The 24772-nt window shown below is 37.4% G+C and overlaps 1 protein-coding gene across 1 annotated transcript; it reads left to right on the top strand.

Annotated features, from left to right (window-relative positions):
- The first annotated feature begins 1827 nt into the window (after positions 1-1827).
- LOC109030414 (BTB/POZ domain-containing protein 1) lies at positions 1828-14959 on the top strand. The gene is made up of 6 exons (XM_019041364.2): positions 1828-2044; positions 4037-4398; positions 6238-6391; positions 7985-8202; positions 9330-9566; positions 11813-14959. Exons 2-6 carry the CDS (start codon positions 4040-4042, stop codon positions 12168-12170), a joined length of 1326 nt encoding a protein of 441 aa, XP_018896909.2. The 5' UTR covers positions 1828-2044; positions 4037-4039; the 3' UTR covers positions 12171-14959.
- The last annotated feature ends 9813 nt before the right edge of the window (positions 14960-24772 follow it).

The following is a 24772-nucleotide window of genomic DNA, read 5'->3' as shown; positions in this document are numbered from 1 at the left end:
GGCGTTCTTCCTTAGCACGACAGTGTAGGGTACATACGTTGTTTTTAAACTGACAAGGGGAGCTTCCCAAGTGTAACCGGAATTTCGAGTTGAAATTTCGCATGAAGATACTAGAGATGATTTTAGGGATGCCGTATTTTTTCGTTTTTTCGAATGGGGTCGGGAAAGCCCTCAAAAAAAGGGCTAAAGATGCGGAAAAACCGCGTGCGCTAGCGGCACAAGGTAAACATATGTGATAGAGGCTCCCCTTCCTTATCAGTACCGCGTGGCCAAACGGTAGCGCGCTCGCCTCGCAGGCGGGAGGTCCTGGGATCGGATCCTGGTTACTGCCCGTAATTTTATTTTACTTTATGCTTGTTTATTTTTCACTTACTTTATTTTGCACCATTCTCTCCGCAAACCGACTTACGAGGTAGACCACGTCGTGACTGAAGATTTTTTACATATGCTGATAAAAACTCGAAGTTTCTCTTGGTTTGAAACGTTATGTATAATTGAATAAACAAATAAACACTCAAAAACTCACCAAATTTCGTTGCCAAGGTGAATTTCCGAAGTATCAGTCGAATCTGTATCTGTTTGATACTTCGGAAATTCACCTTGGCAACGAAATTTGGTGAGTTTTTGAGTGTTTATTTGTTTATTCAATTATACATAACGTTTCAATCCAAGAGAAACTTCGAGTTTTTATCAGCATATGTAAAAAATCTTCAGTCACGACGTGGTCTACCTCGTAAGTCGGTTTGCGGAGAGAATGGTGCAAAATAAAGTAAGTGAAAAATAAACAAGCATAAAGTAAAATAAAATTACGGGCAGTAACCAGGATCCGATCCCAGGACCTCCCGCCTGCGAGGCGAGCGCGCTACCGTTTGGCCACGCGGTACTGATAAGGAAGGGGAGCCTCTATCACCTATGTTTACCTTGTGCCGCTAGCGCACGCGGTTTTTCCGCATCTTTAGCCCTTTTTTTGAGGGCTTTCCCGACCCCATTCGAAAAAACGAAAAAATACGGCATCCCTAAAATCATCTCTAGTATCTTCATGCGAAATTTCAACTCGAAATTCCGGTTACACTTGGGAAGCTCCCCTTGTGAGCCAGAAAGCACTCTTCCTTATTGCAAAATGTGGTGTATTTGAAGACCTTTCTGACCAAACTGCTAACATCCATGTCAGCATTGCTGAGATCGTGCTCACATTGAACTGTCAGTTGGTAGAAATGCAGTAAGCTGGGCCGTGTAAATTTATAATGTGGTTGATTTCAGATACTTGTGAAAAAAAGAGGAAAAGTTGCACAATCCTAGCGACGTAGACGTGGGTATAAGCTGTTTGGTCGCAAAGGTCCTCATTTGTTTGACTGCCTCATCGTTAGAGTTTTAATAGACTCTGAATTGCATTTAGTAATTTGAATGCTTCCTCAAGTCTTCGATACTTGTGAAAGTATGCACCAAGAGAATAAAACATGTCTTATTTAAGTTAAGATGGGTTTTGGAGACGAGGCGGAGGGGAGGGGGGTGGAGAAGGACGACGGCCTTGACTTTCGGAGATTTGAAAATCGCGCGCGGAAGTGCTCAGTTGCAAGTGGGCCACTTTACGAACTCCATTGCACTGTTCACCTGTTTCACCTCTTTCATAGATTTTTAATCTTTTTAGCATTAATAACATTGAAAGTCCTCACTAAAATAATCTATTTACACATTGAATTTTAAATTTTCCCTACAACTCATCTCTAATGTCATAAGCTTTGAAAAGTATCATTAATGCAACATGTAAGTACGGGCAATTTTTCTCTGCAGACGTAACCGAAATTTTTGTCTAGTGTAAACAAATACTTAACCTCACTTCCGGTTCATGTCTTGTTTACTTAGTTCTACTTGTTCTGGCCATGAAAGAAATAGACTAGAAAAAGAAATTTCTTTCATGTTCTGGCATCGGCGAGTGATCAAGTGAACACACTATTTCATGTGGAAGTAAAATCATTTCTTTCACAATTCAATCTTGTTGTTTTCTCAGTTATCGTCTCCTCAGTACTCTTCTCTCTGCTGTCAGGTATGTTAACAGCGTATTTCAAGCTCTAAATAATAAATTTGAATCCTCCTAAGTACTTCTCTTAGCCTCCTCATGGAACCTGTACATGTGCTCGCGCTGAGTCAATGCAACGGATCACCATTTGCCAATTTGCAACGTTGTTGTCTGGCAAGGTTTGCAGAACACTCTTCTGTACTCTAGACTCAATAATAGAATAGAAAGGCTGATAATTTATTCTTTTCGGGTCCACGCCAGGGCCGGATTTACCTATAGGGCACTGGGGCACTTGCCCATAGCGGCAAATTTTGGCACTGGATTAATTGAAAGTTAAAGCGAGAAAAAAGGAAAAAATGGAGACAGAGACGGAGCGAAGTGAAAAGATGAGCGGCAAAATGTATGAAGGAAGGAAGTTGACGCTTGACGGGAGCGGCAAAGCTGCCGCCCCTTAGGTCTGGCCTTGAGTGCTAGGATGATTGTTCGTTGGAGTGATACTAAACAACACGGCAATTTTAAACATCGAGGCAGACTTGATAATCAATTTAGACGTTGATGCTCTGGTTGACAGCTTTGCTAAACTGAAAACCCGGAGAAAAACTTTTTAACCTGATCTTCCGAAAATGCATTGCAACTAATACATTGAGCTACACTAGCTTCAACTTTGTCTCCACATTTTATTTTTGTCTCATCCATCCATTCCATTTTATATATTCGCGGCGCATTTTGAAGCAGCTACGCGCACGCGCCCAGGCGGTGCACGAGGGGGGGAGGGGCAAGATGAGATGGCGTGGGAAGTTGGGAGTGCGGAGAGGGGTATGAGGGGATACTGTTGACAATATAGTGGCGAAATATTGCAGACCCAGGGGCGGCAAAAAGCTAAATCCGGCCCTGGTCCACGCAAAATACGTTTTTACGCAGTTGTAGAGTGTGACAGAAGATAAGGTACCTACCTACATAGCTTCTTTCAGTTTAGCATCGGAAGTAGGTGCAAGAATTAAGATGGCAGATCTTCTGCCTGATGTATCAGGCGTGGACACTATGAAGGCTGAATTTTCATTTCTATAAATAAGTTAAGGAGCCCATATGAAATGAATCGTTAGACAAGGCTTGAAGTTTAAGAATTAAGGTGCAGCTTTCCTCCATTATATTTCAGATAGAACTAGGTGATCATTGTTTATGTATCTAAAATTAGATCAATTAATGTAAATACAGCTTTTTCTGTAATATGTGTCGTGGAACTTCTCTTCTTTCAAAGAATGGAAGTCGGCTCCAGATATGAACTGAGACCCTCTATCAGCCTCTGCATTTTCTACGGCCCTTGCTCACTATCAAGGAAATTGAGAAATCCTGCCTTCAAATTTTAGACTTTTTCAATTTCATGAAACTTCATGCTGAATATTTTTGTGAAAATAAAGTTCATGAGAAAGTACACAGACAAAAAAAAAAAAAAAAATTGAAAAGCCAATGGCAAAGTCAGAGAATCGTATCAACCCTGAAAAGTCAGGAAATTTTGACTTTCAAGAATACCTGTCACGCTGCAATGTTTGTACGACATGATTCCTCAGCACTTCAGAGTACTGCAATGCTAAGCAAAAACGCCGTATAATCATTTAAATGTTGCCAAATTTCTTCTCCGAAAAATTTATGTTTGATAAAAGATATGCCTAAGTACTTTTCCTTTCAATTTTCAGACTTTTTTTGATCAAATTACAATGAAAATCCTTTAAAAAATCAGAAGAGAAATATTCACACATTTTTCTGAAAATTCCTAATTTTTTAAAGAAAATTTGGCAACACCTGATAGCTCACACAGCATTTCTCCTAAGCTCGGCAGAATAATCCATCGCAGACTCATTTTAAAGTTAGATATATTCGGATATATTTTCGGATTTCTTGTATGTCTCGAACTCAGAAGTCTCAGGCCTTCGTGCATAGGTTGCAGAGGTATTACTTATGTTTGACAGAATGTGATCAGTAATGAAATGTCATTGATCTTTTATCTTTTTTCATTCACAGAAAATGCTTCAATTATTAGCTGGAAATATTCCAATCAGTGAAACAAAGGATGCAACTAAACTACTACATAACACAAATAAAGAGGTGGCAGATGCGATTCCTGAATCAGTCGGAATCGAGAATAATGAAGACTGGCGTAAGAGAAGTCTTGTGGATAAGAATGAATATGTTCTGAAGAAGAATCTTTTCACAGATGTATGTTTCATTGTTGGTGAAGAAAAGAAGAGATTCCAAGCAATCAAGAGCATCCTTTCAGTCGGGAGCCCAGTTTTTGCAACCATGCTAAGTGAACGGTGGTCGTCTGATGAAAGCGAAATTGAGATACCTGATGTAAAGCCAGATGCTTTCTATGAACTTCTCAGGTAAATACATACTTTTTCTTGTCATTTTTTTTGTTCACCTCTTTTCCTCTCAAGAAATTAATAACATGAAATTGATAATTTTTTTCATTTAAATTAATAATGAAATGATCAAATACTATTGTAATAACAGAGAATTTGCAGGTGTCTGAAATTTGATGAATTTGGTGTTTAAGTGGAAAGTACTGAGTGAACTGGACATGTGGATACTCTTTGTTCATGAATTGAACAATTATTGGAGAAAATATGACAAAATGATCTAATCTGCCATAATACATGTGTTTAAATGGGAAATGCTGCCGGATGACGTCACTAGGCGGTGCATTTTCTCACTTTTAAATCAATTTTCACACTATTTCCCATTTCAGAAAAATATTATAAAAAATACTGAGAAATCAGCTCTTTAAGCACTTTCAGATGAAGTAGTACAAAATTTGCATGCAAATTCTCCATTTTAATAGTATATATATTTACAAGAATGAGAAACAACTTAATCAGCCAAAATACACATAATAAATGAACAATTAACTTAATTTGGGGAAAAGGCTGCAAATAAAGAACAAAGAATAAACAAAACCCGGAACGTTTCAAAATCGTTACAATTTAATTTTCAACTGGAAAATAAATTAAAAATAAAACGAGCCGTCGCTACGCTGTTATTGCGAGACTGAGACTCAATAGTATTGGAATCCGTATTGGAGTCTCGGTCTTGCAATAACAGCGTAGCGACGGCTCGTTTTATTTTTAATTTATTTTCCGGTTGAAAATGAAATTGTACCGATTTTGAAACGTTCCGGGTTTTGTTTATTCTTTGTTCTTTATTTGCAGCCTTTTCCCCAAATTAAGTTGTTCATTTATATTTACAAGCTTTATGTATAGGATCTTTATACTGTATTTATTCAAAATTACAGAATTTTAAAAAAATCAAATATGAAAATTGGAAATTTAAACTAAAAAAATACTAATATTTTCATAATACACATTATTCCAATAGTTTCGCTTTCTATTAATCCAGGTATGATAATTATTCAAATTTAACTAGTTTATAAAAATACACCTATCTCTGGGACACCTAGGTACACCAAGAAAATTGCTCTATAAAAATGTTAGTTTCTTCTTTCTTTAATGAAAAATGATAGATGTAATGAAGCAGTGTGCATATTTCTGAAATGTTTTCACTGAACAAGTACTCTCGACTGTTTTGCAGAGTGAAGACATTCCCTAAGAATGAAGAAATTTTGGAGGCAGAGACTGCGTATAGTTTTTACTTTGAAGCAGTCGTAAAACATAAATCAAGTGAATTCTATCTAAAAGCTATGAAAAAGGATCGATTTTTACTTCAGGTGTTCATTGTGAACACCCTGATAATCGATCCTTTTTCATAGGTTTAAATGACAAATTAATCAACTCATTACAAAGCATGCCTTGCCCCTGCTCTGAAGAATTTTCTGCACCGCTGTAATTAGTTTCCACAAGGTTGCCCTGGTCAGGGAATACAGGGAAATGTTGAAAAATTTCCAAGAGTCAAGGAAAACCTAGAAATGTCAGGAAAAATTTTGAAAGTGTCCAGGAAAAATTGTTGTTCCCTGTATTTGCTCTCTAGAATGGGTTTGATGTTTTGAAAAAACAAAGTTTGCCTGAAAACTATTTTAAATTATGGCATAAATTATCGCATATCCTCAACTGGCAGGAAATTTTACCAAACTGTGTCAAGGAATTTTATATTCTAAATTCTGTGGTGGCCCTAAAAAAAGCAAGTGGCTACTAATTCACAGTTTCAATTTTTTAATTAACTTTGTGCAGTGCAAAATTATAACATCGTAGTGTTTTTGTTTGTTGCAGATTCATTTACTGTGAAAAAGCTGAACTTCGCTGCGATGCTTGGCCTATTTTATATGCAGCGATAAAATATGACGTAGAAGCATTGAAGAATAAGTGTATCGATTTCCTCAAAAAAAGTCTGTCTAGTGCAAATGTTTGTTTTCGATTAATGAAGGTAAGGGAATTGACAGTGCTGTATTCTCAATTGAAATATGAATCAGTATTATTAATCAAGTTGTTGTATATGCTGCAGGCAAATAACCAAATCAGGCATTTGGTCAAATGCCTGAAAATTTGTGTCAAATATTCTCTCTCAGATTAAAATTCTGATTTTTCCGCTGATTTTGGACAAAGTAATTATTTGTCTTCGCAGACAGGAAGTATTGTTACAAATTTGCGTCATTTTATAGTTGCTGTAATGATTTCCAGCCCAGAAAGGAACATTTATTTTAAAATATTCATAATTTTTTCAAATACAGGGTTTATATAATTTTGATGGCTAAAAGTTAATAGGAGCGTTTTGAAACAAAAAATACAGTGATAGCTTGTAGTTTGATGAATTTTTACTTTCAAAATATCGAAAATTCGGGAGCTGTTTGTAAAAACATGCGAAACTTTGTAAACTTTCAAAATTTGACCATCTGCCCAGGTATTTGATGAAATGCCTGTTTTGGCTATTTGCCTGCAACGTATTATACCTACATCCGGAATTTTACACATTTTTTACCATGAGCCACAAGTTCATAAAGTTTGGTTGAAAGGCTCCTCGTGGGGACTGGATAACATGTACCAAGAAAATTCTCTATTTACTTAAAATTTTTGGCTGAATCAGGTTTTTTCATTTTCTGGAACTTAAATAGTTTCTATGTTAAGCACTTCTCAAATCAAGACATTCAATGAGGCTATTGCACAATTTTTTTAAATTCATTTACAAAAAGAACCTATGTTAAAGAATGAGTTGCCTACATTTCCTTATTTTTCATAGAATCAAATTAGCTGAGAAAAGGATTTTCGAATTTGCCAAAAGTTAAACCTAGTTTCGAACAGAATAATATTGCGCTATAGAATTGTTTTACGTTACAAGAAGAAATTGTAGCCTTGTAACATTTCATTCTTGTTTGTCCATTTAACCTTAGGTTGCAGTTGTAATGAGAGGTTTTGCATCTGGACTACGCTCGCAATATTATTGCTGTTTGAAGTGAAAATTTGAGGCTATATATTTTTAGATGAAATTGTTTGTTTGTGGTTTTAATCGCATAGCAGCCATGTTGCATCCTTAGCTGCTGGCCAAGGAAAAACGTTCTTTTTATAACATTTATTTTAAGCCTCTCAAATCATCCAAAATAACTGGTTTGAGCCTTTTAAGCTTGGGGATGCGTTTTCGCTAGAATTTACATTAGAAATTCTTATTTTCAAGGCAATTCGGCGCTTGCAAAAGCGCTATTTGCCAGAATGTAATCATGTAGGCTGCTAATTTTTCACAAAAACTTCATGCAGTATTTTGCTTTGAAATATTTGGGACAAAAAAATTCAAGTCATAAGATTTTTCAATTTAAGGGGATGAAATGAATGCAGACTGTGGTTTCTCCTAAGGACTGATCACAGTCCTATCTCTCAGGCTCATGTCAGATTAAGTGTAATAAATGTGTACTTAATAATGAAGCATCAGATCGATCAGCATCATTCAAGTATCTATCAGGAATTTAATGACTTACCCAGTATTCTTCGCAACTTTTTTTTTTAGATTTCATGTCTTTTTTTTCCCCAGGCGAAATTTTTGGGAGAGACAGAGCTCATAGATGCATGCTCCCTATTGTTAGCTGAAGAGGCAACCAGTGCAATTTCTCTTTGCTCAAAATCTGATGATACACACACGCTGAGTCACAAAGAGTGTTTTCTCGACCTTGACATCGAAACTATTTGTTTCATCTTAGAAATGAAGCATCTCAAAATCGAAGAGGTCTCTTTATTCCAAGCGCTTCTTGGGTTTGTGACTTTGATACCTTATCTTTACTTTTAACTTACACAGTTTTCATCATAAGAAATTTTATAAGGAGGTTTGTCCATGAAATCTGTTCGTTCAAGTCATTGCTTGTAACAGAGTCAAGGAAAGGTTCAAATTGAAACATATTGATGGTTAAAGTCAAAAAATGCATATGTCAGTTTGAGACGTTGTAAATCTCCACTCATGTTTCGTGTTTTTGACAGAAAACTAATTTACAGTTTTCACAAACATTTTCAGTGAACTTTCATAACTCACTCTAAAAAAATCACAGAAAATTTCAAGGGAAAATTTTGATCAGTTTTCCTTGCAAAGAATAATATATCAGGGTCTACAAGACCATTTTTAGGCCCATGTCAAAGTTTGCTGCAGAGACTAGAGCTGAAACAAAGTGCTTCAAACAACAATTTCGCACAGTTGAGATAAAAGTTCTAAGAAAGTTAGCAGGTTTTACACTTCAAGGTCGTAATTAGTCCATTAAAACTTCCCATTCGTGAAAAAAATCTAGATAAATCTCAGTTAAAATCTGTTACTAAAAACAACTCACTCTATAGAAATAGCTAGAATATGATTTCACTCATTCAAAAAAAAAAAAAAAAAAAAAAAAATATGCTCAATTGCAAGGAAACATTTTGATTAGTCTCCTTAAAGAAAATGAAACATAATCTGATATCTTCAAACATTAAAAATGAGATAGAATTTTTTGCATATAGTTATCAATATTCCATTTCGTTAGCCCAATTAATACCTACAGATCATTATTTTAACTTAGATGAATCGTAAGTTTGAGGCAAACAGATTAAATTTAAACAAGATCCCAAAAGGCTTTATAGACTATTTAGACAATTTGGGTTTCGCTTGTAATGACCCTTTGTCTGGCTGCATCTTAGTTTTCTCCAGTCGTTTGAAACCTTTCTTCTTTCTTCTTTGAATCTTTCTTCTGTGAAAGGTTGGCGACAAGGGGTGGAGGAAGAGATCAGAAGGTGCCAATTGCCTGATGATCTCTGGGTGGATTGGGGGCAATGGTGTTTGGGCGTCGCAGAGCGCGAGGCAGCGCTATAAAAGCGGCTTTATGTATGTATGTATGAAACCTTTCTTAAACTGTTTACAGGTGGGCAAAAGTTGAATGCCTGAGACAAGACTTGGATGCGAGCATCGAGAATATGAAGTCTGTCTTGAAACAAGCCCTCTCCTTGATTCGGTTCAGACTGATGTCTCCGAAGGAATTTACAGAGGTTGTTTCTGCCTCAGGCATCCTTTCTACAGAAGAGGAACTATCCATTTATGTATACTTGAACTCCAAGCCAAGACCTGAAAACCTCAGACCAGTCCCTCGCTTTCCAAAATCGTAAGTATGTGTTCATAACTTGTTGTTTCCATATTTCTTTACTTCTCATGCAAAGCATAAAAAACTATGAAAATGGAAGTACGTACAGTGTCAAACTCAAGCATTAAAGATGCCAAAATTAAACAGTGAATGACAGGGTTGCAAGCTGTCTGGAAAATAGGGAAGATCAGGGAATTTACGGGGACCTGGAAAAGTCAGGGATTTTTGCGAGTAGTGCGTAAGCTCAGCAACTTCAGACGGTGCCTACTGAGAGAGCCTAAACAACTCCAGAGTGCCTATTTCTTCAATTTGAATATCTCGAAAAGATGATTTTGTCCATACTTTGGCAAAAGTCAGCGCAATCAAGAGAAAAAATTTAGAGTTTGATTGAAAGTAATGGAAAGACAGGTAAAAGCCCTGAAAATTTAGTTAATCAGGGAATTTTGGAGTCAAGGGAAAGGAAAGGGAAGTCCAGGAAAATTCAAGCATTCAGAAACTGAAGAAATTATGGAAACCCTAAAATGATCTTGAATAAATTTGGATGGTGAAACTCCCAAACTATGCATCTCAGTTGCAGTGTTTAAAATCTCCACTCCCATTTTATTTTTTTGAGGAACAAATCTACATCACTCCTTGGAGTTTTTCCAGGATTTGCTTCCCACAGAGAAGAAAAACCATGGAATATTCATTGACTTCAAATTAATTCTAATACCTAATTTTCAACTTGAAAGAAATTATCCGTTGAAGCATAGACTAAATTTATCAAGAATAATAACACATTTGGCACTATAAGGAAATAAATTAGTATTGGCCAGTGACTTAGCCACGAAATCAGTTTAGTCTGGGTGTTCATGATTTGCACTTAATTTCAGTGTAAAACTGATATTCTCATTATTCATCTTTTTTCTGAAAGAAAATGTTTGCTCAGATGAGCTCTTTCTCACATTGAGAATATTAATTATTAACTTAATAATAAAATTAGTTTACATTAAAAGAAGTTTACTTTGCGTTTAAAGGAGCTTTAAGGAGATCCTTCACAAAGCATCATAAACAGGACAATTTTAGCGAATCTCAAGTGAAATTTAGTAGTTTAACTTCGAAAATAGATCCTTAATGTGGATAACAAGAGTTTGCCTCAGTAAAATATCAAGAACAGGAAAAAAAAAATTCTATGATCTGGAAAAACTTTAAGGTAGCCAAATTGGCAGCACTACTTTTTTTTGTAATTTTAATTTTTTGTTGAAGCAGAATCTTGCTATTCCCTGAAGGATCTGTTTCCAAAGTTACACCGCTGAATTTCACCCGAGATTCGTTGAAATGGGTCTGTTGCACGGAAGAGATACAGCTAACTGAACATATTTTCCAAGGGTAAATTAGCTCAGAACTTCCGTCGGTCTTATCAAGAAAGTCAGGAATCCACTCCTCAGCGCAATTTGCATAATTTGCAACATGCTTTTTCCAATTTACCGTGAAAGCGGGCAGTTTTTTGTGGTGCCCGCCAGTCTGGTTTGCTCGGAGAGAGGGACCTAACCTAAGTAAACAAACAATCTTGTGAACTGTCATAAACACTCCTTGTGTAAGATTTCAACGCTTTTTTTTTTTTTTTGCAAAATAAAGAGAGAAAAAGGAAACAAATGCTTGAAACTGATTGAAATCATACAATATAAAACGTCAGTGAAATCGTTTGTTTACTCATACTAGTCTTTCTGCTGTGCAAACCCGGTCGGCGGTGACAGAGAAAACTGCCCACAGACGGAGGAAACTTGAAAAAGCAAGTTACATACTAAACAGATTGCGCGCAAAGGATGGATTTCAGACTTTTTGACATGCCCAACGTGATTTTCGTGCGATTTTATGTATATAATTTATTTATTTGGATGTATTTCTTACGTGCAACGGACCTATTGTCCGTCTGATGATACTTTGCAAAGGATCTCCTCAAACCGCCTTAAATTACAATATAAACCGTATGGGGCTTCCTAGGGAGCCTTTTAATGAATAACTACGAATACGGCCCTTTTTTGGGGATGAAACGTTCTTTGAATTGCTATCAGTTTTTAATTCAGTCTTAACTTATTCTAAATGTTAATGCCGTGTTTCTTTTTTAAACTTCCGAATGTAGACAAACTTCTTTTGCCTCTCTTATCAAAAAATTTCTATAATATTGACATAATTTTGCAATATTATCGGAATATAATGCTACATTTCAGTTACCAAATGCTACTTGAGGAGTCTTTAAATTTTGTTTTGTTTTTGGTGGTTTTCAGAATCCAGCTTTTAGTCTTCTATGAACCAACACAGAAAATTTTCCGTACAGAAGCAAAATTATTGGACACGGTTGCAGAATTATATCCTATTATATCGACGAAACTCACGTACGGGGCCGGCGCTAGTCTCATGTCCCCGAGGCCTTACATTTCGTGGTATCATGAAAATATCGAACTGATCGAGTCTTGTCCACTTTTAGATTATGGAATTGATAATGAGTCGTTGATTATCATCCGTTTAAGGGCATTCGTGCCTACATGTGATTTCCAAAAGGAAAACCAACTCCAACTAACACCACCAATCCCCGATCCATTTCCCTTACGTGCAGACTTCACCTTTCGACTAAACCAGAACTAAGGCATATTATGGACCCATTTTACTAAACGCAATACTCATGGAGACATATCCAGGATCTCTCAGTAACACTGCCCTCTGTTGTTTACATCATATTTTTCCTATTTCAGAATCCATGAAACTTTTTCTCAATTTACTTTTGCAATTTTATTTCAATCACTCATTTTCTTTGCCTCGTTCTGTAGTATTAATATTTTCTTGTCCCCTCTCTCCTATAGCTATAGTGTCTTCTAGTTATTTTTATCCTTCTTTTACGCATACATCACAAATGAGAAAATTGTCCCTGCTGTCTGTCCCTATCAACTAGACAGATTAAATAGACTACATTTTGCAATTTGGACTTATAGATTCTAGCCCGGTTTAAAAACAATGTATGTGCCAATAGTTTCCCTATGCATATAAGTGTTTTTCCAGAAGAGCCAGAATTTATAGTTCCAAATTTCAAAATGCAGTCCAAATCAAAATCAACTTTATGACATCAGAAGTTGTCTAATAATCTCACATGTTTCACTTTTTTTAATAACAAAACCAAGCATTTTTTTGACTTGAAATTCCTTAAGTATATGAAACCATGTATCTTTAAACAGCGTATGTTGAGAAAATCTTGTTCAAAATGTTCAAAATGTTCAAAATGTTCAAAATGTTAAACGTTATAAATGTTATACAGCTTATGTTGAGAAAACCTCGTTCAAAATGTTCAGTGCAAAGCATTTTGATGTCCGTAAAGCAAATCATGTTTTGGTGAAGGAATTTATCCTAGAGCAAGTCCTTTTTTAATAAATGAGCTTTAAGACTTAAAATTTTCACCAAATATAATTTGAGGTACGTACATTAATTTTAAAAAAGACGACATCTGCCGTTTATAGAGAGAACTTTTTTTACGTATAATATAAACCACTAAACCAATCTAAAAGAAGTATAATAATTAAAATGAATCAAAGTATTATCCCTGGTGAGTTCTTTAATGATGTTTCGAAAAAAAAAAATAAACATTTTGTAACTTCTAAATAAAAAATAAGGAACAAATTTTATTATGATTCCTCTAAAATAGGAAATAATGAAGATGTCATCTTTCAATGGTAAAATGTAAGAATATACAGTAGGTCTTATTCATTCTCATGAAGGCCTTGTCTTCATGGGGAATTTTCAGGAGATTTGTTCCACAGTAGGAACTTCGGCGATATTTTGCCTTTCCTGTCCAAACAGGGTGGGACTCAAACGTTTTTCCAACAAGTTTGAACCGGAAGATGAATCATTATAAATTGAGTGTTTAAACGAAATCAAGTTAATGATTGAACACAATTGACTACATAAATTATTAAAACAACAACAAAATTATTAAACACTTATTAAAGATTTATTTAGAATATTAAGGACGTTATTAAGCACTCATCAACAATTATTCTATTACATAAATTATTTAATTTTAATTTAATGAACATCAGCAATGAAGTAAACAACAAAATATGACGCGTTTTTCTTTCACTTCTTCCTCTTTCTCAGTATTTCCTCTCGGAAGTTGAACGGTGGTCAGTATTGAGTAACTTGAAATTTTTTGCCACTTCATGAGTGAGATTTTTGACAGCCACAAATCTCCTGGGAACCACCCATTGAGACAAGGCCTTAATTACCTGCATAATGTGCTCATTTCATATGTATACGTGATTCCCACAAAGATTAATTAGCCTCAGCGAGTTCTGACATCCGCTGTTTTTATATAAAACATTGATTTTTATTCATATTTCAATAGAAAATTATACAAAAAGTCTGAAATTTAGCATCGACACTCTTGGAAGTTTTCAGATCTTAAAGAAGCGTCATCTCTAGAAATGGCGGTCGCCAATTTCCATTGTTTATACATATATGGCATCATATTTGCTATAGTGTAGGGGAAATTCATTGAAAGTTTCAAAATGTTATGTTGTTTGATTCCAAAAATGAAAATCTGAGAGAAAATTGGGGAACGTAAAATGTAGTCAAGCTGTTTTTGGTTTATGCCTTCCAATTGATAGAAGATAAAAGACTGGTACATTCTGAGAAATGCTATTTTAATATTCTGATACTAACTCTAGGTACAATACGCTCTGTAATATTCTAATATTCTATTGTTCATTGATGGACCTGTAAACATGCTTTCAAAATCTCAGGGAAACCAATATTATCAATTACCGAAGAATTCTCTATTTTAAACATTATTATTAATTTCATAAGTTTTATACTATTTTTATAGTTTTAGAAGTTAAGTTTTTACCACTTTAAGAGATTTATATGAATACATGTTGGAAAAAATCAGTCAGTGAAGACTGTATCCAACCAGATTTTATTATAAGAATAAACACTCAGATTTGTAAAGATTGTTAAGATTTGTGAAGATTTTTTTTTCCTTTTTTAAACTACTTAAAATTCTCACCTAAATCATTTTAGCATGCCTTACATATTTACATTTGTACAATTTATATATATACAATTATTTCCATAATTAATTATATATATATGTGATTTTTAAGTGTTGATTCATTGCATTAGGGGTGTTCAAACGAATTCTTGCCGGAACTCTTTCGATATCGTCTCTTATTGAAACTGGCGGCAAAACCGACAGTGGCGATGATATAAACAACAGCCGGCCTTATCGGATTTTTGAGAGCTCGCACTCAATGTATTGTTGCCCCTTGTGTCGGTTTATCAGATTGCCTAGCGCGGCGGCGCATGATATAAATGTACTCATGGCAACAGCTTATTTTCGCCAGCTCCGAAAACTCTGATCGCTATCGGCAAGAGCGCTCTTATCGTTACTTTTTCTTAACGGAACTGTTTCGGTAGCTTACCGACAACCGATTGAACAGCCCTACATTGCATTAGTGAAAATAAATTAAAATACCAAAACTCCTCTCCCGGACACGCTAATATTAGTGTTGCGGGCCTGTTGCAAACTTTTGCTAGAGCAAAACTAAGAGTTGTTTCCTACAGATAATGCCTCAAAAATCACGATGAGCGCATCGGCAAAGTCTGAAATGCACTCATAACTTCACAATCTGCGTAAGAAATTTGCGGTTTTTTGAGCTTCCCGCTTCGAAAACGATACTACGGTACAGGTGAACATTTTGTTAGAGGAGTCGTTCCATTGGCGACAATACTCATCATGGCCGACGCCAGTCCGCCAAAACACGTGTGATGGGACGAGATAACACCTGAACAGGATTAAACCATATAACAATCGGCGTGTTTACGTTCATATTTTCCTCGCCCGCCTTAATTGACCTTGAACTCTCCTCGAATTACGCGAGGAACTGCGCAAGCGTCGGCCATGATGAATATTGCCGACGATGGAGCGACTCCTCATACTACAGGTGAACAAAATGTTCACCTGTGCAGTAGTATCGTTTTTGAAGCGGGAAGCTCAAAATAACGCAAATTTCTTACGCAGATTGTGAAGTTATGAGTGCATTTCAGACTTTGCCGATGCGCTCATCGTGATTTTTGAGGCATTATCTATAGGAAACAACTCTTCATTCTGCTCTAGCAAAAGTTTGCAACAGGCCCATTAACAACTTGTTTCCTTTTGAAATGTATGTAACTTGACGGAACAGATATTAGCTTAACTACATGAAGCTTTTTCTTATTCTCTTTAGGTTTTATTCTTTCAACAGAAAATAATAATCATCCTAACTTATACTTTAGTGAGTATATTAATTTCTTTATAAACTAGGGAAATGTGCAGAAAGTCTTAAGGCTCGCTACTTCGATTGGCTCTCTAATGGAAAAATAAAGCCTTGAGGAAATTAAGCAATGTTAAATCCAATTAAGCTGAACCAGGTTTAAACTGGTTAGAACCAGTAACACCTATTTAATGCTCGCAAAGTATGCAAGGAAAGTTTTTTTTTCTACATGAAATGTACATACTTAACCGTTTTGTCTTTTTTTTCACTCTAAGCTGGAATGGAGTAAATAAGATAGAGCTGGCTTTTATTCATCGTTCAGCTAAATTAAGTTTGGCAGTTATTGTTTGTTTTTCGTTTGACAGGAATTAGCATCTTTTAAAGGGAATATTGTTTTTGAACTTGAAAAGCCCCCCTTCCACACTCTTTAATTTGGTACCTGGAAGCACTTTGCTAAATAATAGAGACAGAATGAAAGAAGGAAATTTTACAAAACCTTGCCAGGCCGCTATTTTAATACAGTGATGGAGGGGGGTTTGCAATTTGCCAAGGGTGCAGGGAGATCTTCCATTTTTTAAACCGGCCTTCTCATTTTAAAAACCCTTCTAAAGTTTCGACCATGACTGTTTCTCTTTGCTCGTCACTCACGAATTGCCGCGGCCCTGAAAAACTCGCGAACTTTTTCGCGATTCTATGGAAACACTCGAATCTCACTACGATTTTCGAAAAAAAAAGAGAAAAAAACGCGATATTGACGCCAAATAAGCAGCGAGCTGGCCCGCCCAATTTTTGAAGCCATCTCATTTTTTCCCACAAGCAGCTTTCGGAAAGTTTCCTGAACCTGGCATTTTGCAAAACAAATTTTACTCCTCAATCTGTTTCCACCGATGTATCTCCAAGTAGAGGCTGCCAATGGAGCTCTTGCATGTGTGAGCGTTTTGCGATTTTAGTACTTTCACCTACTTAAAATTTCTCTAGAAACACCGATGGCGCCACTGCTTTCCTATGAAATTAACTCCAAAGCTCAAAAAAAGCTCTCAAAGTTAAGGCCGTAATGGAGGGGATATCCCACGCTACCCTGAAAGTACACATCTACTATATCCTAGTCAAAATATCCATGCAAAGATAGGGAACAAATACACCAGCAGGGTTGCCGTTTTTTTCAGTTTCAGAGTCCCCAAACAAAGTGGCAACCCTGTACAGACGTGTGAGGCGATGACTGGACAATCCATTTACGAGTACATAATGTTCAAATGCAGAGAATTAAGTAACGAAATTAGGAATTCATTGCCATGCAATTTTTATCGAATAAATTCTATAGATACTTGTATAATTTTTGCTCAATAATCTACAATTTTTTCAATACAATTGAAATGAATTCCAATTTTCTCTGTATCGCAAATCGCCTACATTTATTCTACCTATAACTCATTTTATCGTTCATTTAAAATTAATTTCAATTTTATGGAATAATGAATTTTAATTTCTTTGCATTGCAAATCGCCTACTTTTATTCTACCTAGAACTCATTTTATCGTTCATTTAAAATTGACAGATTGACCACATGATGCAAAAAAATTGCGATTTCAAGGAAAAAAATTGCACTTTAATGTAGTAAAATTGCAGAATTCTCTCCATACTAGCCGCACGGCCCCTGACCACTCTGCGATCCAACCCCAAGCCTCAGGCGTTCTACTTTTTGCGTTACTCTAACGATTTCATATTATAGAATTTATAGAGTACAATTTGACCGTATTTCTACCAAGCGGAACTATGTGCATTATTACGTGAACCCTGTTACGCATGTATTCTGATGGGTCGCAGGGCTCATGTCTTAATGCACAGGAAATGCAGGAATACGTCCATTTTACGCTTTGTTACTTAGGTTTTTGCCTGACTCCATCATAAATTGGACCACTTTTTGCAAGTAAGAACTACAATCCAGGGCTGCAGAATATTCACGATCCTGCGAGAAAAATCTCGCGGGTGAACGGTGTACACTGCAAAACACGGTGGACACTCGCCAGTAGGCGCAGCATAGGCAATTTGCACATCACCTCATCAGTGTAGCGTTTGAAGCCTATCTACGCCGTTGAAGGCGCTCCAAGCGGTGCGCAACCGCGATAATTCGAATTCGCGGCGCCAGCTTTTTTTCAGATCGCGTCGACGCTCGGCGCCGTGCATTATCTTGATTCTTTTCTAATTTTTTTACAAGAAATTCTTCCTGCTGTTAGGCATTGCTGAATAAAATCCTGATAATTTAGCTCAACTGAAAGAATTGAGGACACCGCACCAAGAACAGCCTTTAGGCGTATAGGCGTATATTGCGCCCATCTGCTTTTCGGATTCTACGAACCCTGGACTATGCTGTGGTAGCGATAGAATATAGATAGTTAACGGCTCGATGTCGAAAAACCTTTTTTTTTCCGAGTTATGTCAGGCCACTGGATCGATGGGTGAAAGAACGACCTATAAGCGGGCCTATAAACTTAAGAGCCTAGAAGGTGCTAGTTACCCAATTCTTTACTCACTATCGATATTCTTTCATTTTGCGTTAATCATGCGTGATTAAAATGATTTATACTTCATATTGGCACCAAAATGACTGTTGGGCGTAATAATGGCCTAAAACCCGCTTTTTGAAATCAAATATATTAGAGTGTAAACCCAAAATTTATCGCAGAATCCACCCGGCATTCTTCAATAGAAGGGTTAGGTCACCCTAAAACACCAAAACAGGGTACCTACCTGCATAGAAAAGTCTGCGCAGTACATCAAAAACAGAACTTTAAATGCGTTTTTCTCAAAACGCGCATTCAATTTATAGGCTGTTCTTGGTGCGGTGTCCTCAATTGAAATACCCTTCGTGCACGCTGGGCTTGTCGATTTCCTTTGACACTTTTCAGTGGTGAATGCATAGCTGAAGTGCGCTCCAGCTGGAATTGTGTTTAGCAAATGGCTGGTTTTTATACGAGGGTTAAAAATAAACAAGTGGTTAGAAATGAAAACAAAAGAATATGAACTATGCAAAACGATAATCCTGGTATCGGAACTTGGCCGTTTTGATAACGCCTTCAAATAAGACGTGATACCTCACGCATTCCGGAGAGTTCAAATAGTTGTATCATTGCGCCTTAGAAATGCGACGGAAGATTACAATCGAAATAGCCTTATACACGCTGGCTTTGTCGATTTCCTTATACATTTTTGCAGTGGTGAATGCATAGCTTAAATGCGCTCAAGCAAGAAGTGTATTCAGAAAATGAGTAGTTTTTATAGGAGGATTGAAAACAAACAAATGGTAGGAAATAAAACATAATAATAGGAACTATGCATAACAATAATCCGGGTATCGGAAATTGGCTGTTTTGAAAACGCCTTCAAATGCGGCGTGATGCCTCACGCATTCCGGAGAGTTCAAATAGTTGTATCATTGCACCGTAAGAATGTGACGGAAGATTAAAATGGAAATAGCCTCCATGCACGCTGGGCTTGTCGATTTCCTTTGACACTTTTCAGTGGTGAATGCATCGCTGAAGTGCGCTCCAGCCAGAAGTGTATTCAACAAATGAGTAGTTTTTATAGGAGGATTGAAAACCAACAAATGGTAGGAAAGGAACATACTAATCGGAACTTTGCAAAACAGTAGTCCGGATAGCGGAACTTGGCTGTTTTGAAAACGCCTTCAAATGTGGCGTGATACCTCACGCATTCCCGAGAGTTCAAATAGTTGTATCATTGCGCCGTAAGAATGTGACGGAATAAGATTACAATTGAGGACACCACACCAAGAATAGCCTATAGGCGTATAGGTAGTTATTACGCCCATCTGCTTTTCGGATTCTACGTACCCTGGACTATGCTGTGGTAGTGATAGAATATAGGTAGATAGGTAACGGCTCGAGGTCGAAAAACCTTTTTTTTCCGAGTTATGTCAGGCCTCTGGATCGATTGGTGCAAGAACGACCTATAAGCGGGCCTATAAACTTAAGGCCTATGAGGTGCTAGTTACCCCTTTCATTACTCACGATCTATATTATTTCATTTTGCGTTAATCATGCGTGATTAAAATGATTTATACTTCATATTGCCACCAAAATGACTGTTGGGCGTAATAATGGCCTAAAACCCGTTTTTTGAAATCAAATATATTAGAGTGTAAACCCAAAATGTATTGCAAAATCTACCCGGCATCCTTCAATAGAAGGGTTAGGTCACCGAAAAGCACCAAAACAGGGTACTTGCATAGAAAAGTCTGCGCAGTACATCAAAAACAAAACTTTAAATGCGGTTTTCTCAAAACGGGCTTTCAAGTTATAGGCTGTTCTTGGTGCGGTCTCCTCAATTGGACTGCATTTTGCAATTTGGAACTATAAATTCTGGCTCATCTGAAAAAACACTTATGTGCAGAAGGAAACTAATGGCACATACGTTGGCCAAAACCCGCTTTTAGTGTATTTTCCGAAGGAAATACACTATTGCATTCTCCCATGATGTCGAATCCAGACCTGAGACATTGTGAAGAGCACCGATCACGGGTCGTAGATCACGAAAATATATGCCATTCAAATTCATGTGTATATATATATGTATGTATGTATATAATGTATGTATGTATTTCCGCCTTTTTAAGATTTTTCGATTTTTGAGTAGTTATATCTTTCTTACGTTGAAAGATATTTTGACCAATTTTTTTGCATTTTGTAGAGACTCATTAGAACTACTATTCTGCGAAAAAAAATTGAAATTTGAGGCAAAAGATTTTGAGGGGTGGGGCTCAAAAGTGGGGGGAGGTCAAATCTTGTCCACTTGATAACTCGAGCGAAAATGAATATTTTGAGCTGAAATTTTTACGGGTGGTAGTTCTCCTCTAGGACTAGTTTGGTATTGAATTTGAGCTAAATCGGCCGAGCCGTTTAAAAATGGCGAGCTTTGAAAGTTTTAGGCGAGGGGTGCGCGGCATGAGGGGAGCCGGCCGGAGCAGGGCCGCACAGTGGGTCGGGGGAGAAAGTTTTTGGACAAGCTGATCGTCGCACAGTGGGTCAGGGGAGAGAAGTTTTTGGACAAACTTTTCGTCGCACAGTGGGTCAGGGGAAGGAAGATTCTGGACAAATTGTTCGTCGCACAGTGGGTCAGGTTAAATGATCTGTTCTTGAACAAAATCTCAACATTTAACCGTCACAACCTTTCGCAGCGCGTTCGCTGGCAACGTACGCAACTACCATCTTGTGCTCAAGAAATTAATTCATTCCCTTACAGATTGATCCCCCCCCCCCTTCGGAAAATACACTCTTCCCGCGGTGGACGCGCGGGTCGCTTAAGAAGACAGAACAACTGGAGTGGACACTCAAACTAAAAAGCGCGCGCGAAGCGCGCGTCCTGGGGGGGGCTTGGGGGGGCGAAGCCCCCCCAAAAAACCGGCGCGGAGCGAAGCGGAGCGCCGGTTTTTTTGAAATCAAATATATTAGAGTGTAAACCCAAAATGTATCGCAAAATCCACCCGGCATCCTTCAATAGAAGGGTTAGGTCACCCAAAAGCACCAAAACAGGGTACCTGCATAGAAAAGCGTATACCTCGGGCTAAAGAGCAGAAATGCGTACCTCGTTCTGGCCCTTATTTCATTTGATCCAGCGCGCCTTTATTACGCACAACGCACTCTCCTCGGGTTTCCCACTACACAGGGTGGCAACATTTCATGAAAAATGAAATCTTGAAATTTCAGAAATTTATGAAACATATTGAAAAATACCGGTTCCTTTTAATGTTTCACAAAATGTAAAATTTGTGACTTTCTTCTATTTTTGTGTGTTTGAGTGCGGGTTACATACTCTAGCCCCTGAAAAATATGAAATATTTTGCAGCCTCATGAAATATTATATTATTATATTATTAATATATATATATTATATTATATGTATTATTGTTATTATTTTATATGTATTATATTATTATTTTATTATTATATTATTAATATTATTATTATTATATTTTGCTCTGCGTGAAATATTTCACTGAAATTTCCAATCTTTCATTTATTTAATATGTTTCATGCCACCCTGAGCCTACAGCACACGTAAGCTGATCAGCTGTTTGAACTTTTACATAAGAATCAACAGTCAAGTCGCAAATTCCTCACACATGCAACAACTCCATTGCATTTCCGCGCATCGGCCTGTTTCACCTTCATTAAACAAGTGTAACTTATTCTTTCAAAATTTCGATCGTTTTCAGCGGTATGTATAAATGATTCAAATTGACTTCAATGTAAGGCATGTTAGATATTTCAATAACTGACCCGATTGGCAAATAGTCCGCATACATATTCTAACACGAATGATAAGAGCCGCGCCATAGCGGGTACTGCTAGTGTAGCGGAGATAGACGGGGCCCTTGAATATCTAGGGGGGCAGACCCCAAGAGGTTGGGCTCCTTTGATGCCAAGGGGGGCAGCGCCTGGTTGTTGGGCTTCTTGGATGCCAGGGAGAGCACCTCGAGGGTTGGGCTTTTTGGATGTCAGCTGGGGCAGCCCCCCCCCCTCCCCCGAGTAGGGCTCCTTTGATGCCACGTAGGGCACCTCCGGAGGTTTTCCCCCTGAAAAACGCGTATCACATCGCTGAAATTCGTACCCTGTTATCCTGGCCAATTATCTGCCTTCAATTAGCCGGCTATGCAAAATGACTGTCGTGACGCACGAATGGTGGTATCATAATTGTGCATGATGATTATACGGAGTGCGTTGAAGGCGCTTTTCTGTATCCCATATGAGTGGCTCTGACAATGATTTTGACCAAAAATGTTTATAAGTTTGGATTCCTCAAATGAGCCGTAATTTTGAAGAATGCCCGAAGAATAATAATCTTATATCTTATATATTATCTTAAATATTTTATTATATCTTATATCTATTAAGAGCCCTTAATCTCATCTGATAAGAATTTGTAAGCCCGAAATTGGTTCAGTCTTTAAAATATCCAAATCTGTCATTCACAGGTTTAAAAGTCTAATTGCAAAAAAGTTTAACATGTGATGAAGTGTCAATTCTTAGTGCTGAAAACGCGATCTTGGCATTTCTGCCGTAGTTTCTGACAGTTCGAGAAATTATTCAAAATGCTGGTTGAGTCTGAAAAAACATCTTATTCTTGCTATCCTCAAGAATTTGTACCCTTCTACTAACAATAAAGAGGAATGTAGACAGTTTTATTACTCTCTTCCTGGAAAATCGTGTTTTCCGAGATACGCACTTCTGCACTTTCACCATCGATATTCTTCACATGGAGAAGAAAGACCATCGAAGTTTTCAAGGAAAGACGTTCGGTAGTTGTCCATGATGCAAATGAAGTATGGCAGGCCGCTTGCAGCACTGCAAGCGATGTGCGTTTCTGCATGTCGATGGTGACCCTGGTAAAAATTGGCAGTAGAATCTGTGTTCCAAAATACCATGGACCTACAGCCGGCTGTAAGATTTCCAATAGCTTCTATAGCCGGCTACACAATTTATTATAGCCTTTTATAGCCGATGGCGATTAAGCAACAGCCAGGCGATAAAGTGTATACTACATGTTACTAATTACGGATGCTAGGACTTAGTGAGTTTTTGGACCTCCGCTCTCTTTTTTGGCCGTAGTATCTTGATTTATTTTGCGAGGAAAGCTCCGTGCCTTTGATGGATGCCTGCCATTCCTAATAAGTTAGCGCGCCTTCAATTTCGTATGATACTGTGCAATACTTCTGGTGTGAAATAGTTGCTTCAAGCGCCGTGGCGCGCTGCGGCTCGGCGGGCGGGCGGCCAGCGCGAAACGCGCATTGGCGCCTACAAGCCTAACAGGGATACTTCACGCGTTGCCCAATGCGTGAAGTATCCCTGTTAGGTTTGTAGGCGCCAGTGCGTCGCCGCTCTGCTTTGTGTTAGACTCTAATATTTAATCTGGCGGAGTCGGCGTTTTTCAACTCATGATTTTGAAATGTTTGCAACGCTCTTTATGGATTATTCTCATTTTAATTGATGTAAAAAAAATATGTATTAAAGGAAAATAAAATGTGTGGTTTGTAAATATAAAGGTGGTTCCGTATCAAACTTAATGATTTTCAAAGCACACGAATTTCTACACAATTTCTTATAGCCTTTTATAATCGATGACGATAAAGTGTAAAGCCCGGGAATAGGAACTATAACCCGGCTGCATAATTTCTTATCGCTTCGTATAGCCCGGCTCTATGATTTTTTCCGCGTTCTACAGCCAGCTATATGATTTTCTGTCTCCTCATTTAGCCGGCTATAAGAATTCTTATAGTATTTTGAAACGCAGCTCCTATCGCCAATTTTTACCAGGGGAAACTACCAGACCACGTATCTCGTTTGCTGTGTTTAAAAATCTTCGCTCTCATTTTTTTTTTTTTAATTTTTTTTTATTTTTTTTTTTTTTTTTTGAAGGAGAACAAATTACTATCGTTTCTTGAAATGTTCTCAGAATTTTCTTCACACGAAGAGGAAGAAGCACCGAAGTTTTCAAGAATTGACGTTTAGTATAGTTCTCCATTTAAAAAATAAAATATGACAGGGAGTCTACAACATCGCAAACCGCGATACGTGGTCTGGCAGTTTCACCGTCGATGTTCAATTCGTCGTTATCCTCACAAAAGAACGTATCTGCATTCCACTGTTGCCAAATTTCCCAACAGAATTTGAATTTTTACCAGGAGAAAATCAGACATTTCTGACTGAAAATTTCGTTGATTTTTCTTCTGATCTCGTGTAGAAATCAGAAAAAGTTCGGACAAAAATTGCACAAGTATACTCTCGTAAAAAATTGGATTATTTGAGTAGATTTGGCGACCGTGGAATGGAGTTACGTTCCTTCGTCCGAGGAACGACGAATTGGACTACATTTTGCAATTTGGACTTATAGATTCTACCCCGGTTTAAAAACAACGTATGTGCCATTAGTTTC

This window comes from Bemisia tabaci, chromosome 9 (genome assembly GCF_918797505.1).
Source record: "Bemisia tabaci chromosome 9, PGI_BMITA_v3".
Lineage (NCBI taxonomy): Eukaryota > Metazoa > Arthropoda > Insecta > Hemiptera > Aleyrodidae > Bemisia > Bemisia tabaci.
The sequence above is the reverse complement of the archived record's forward strand: the minus strand, read 5'-3'. Positions and strand labels throughout refer to the sequence as shown.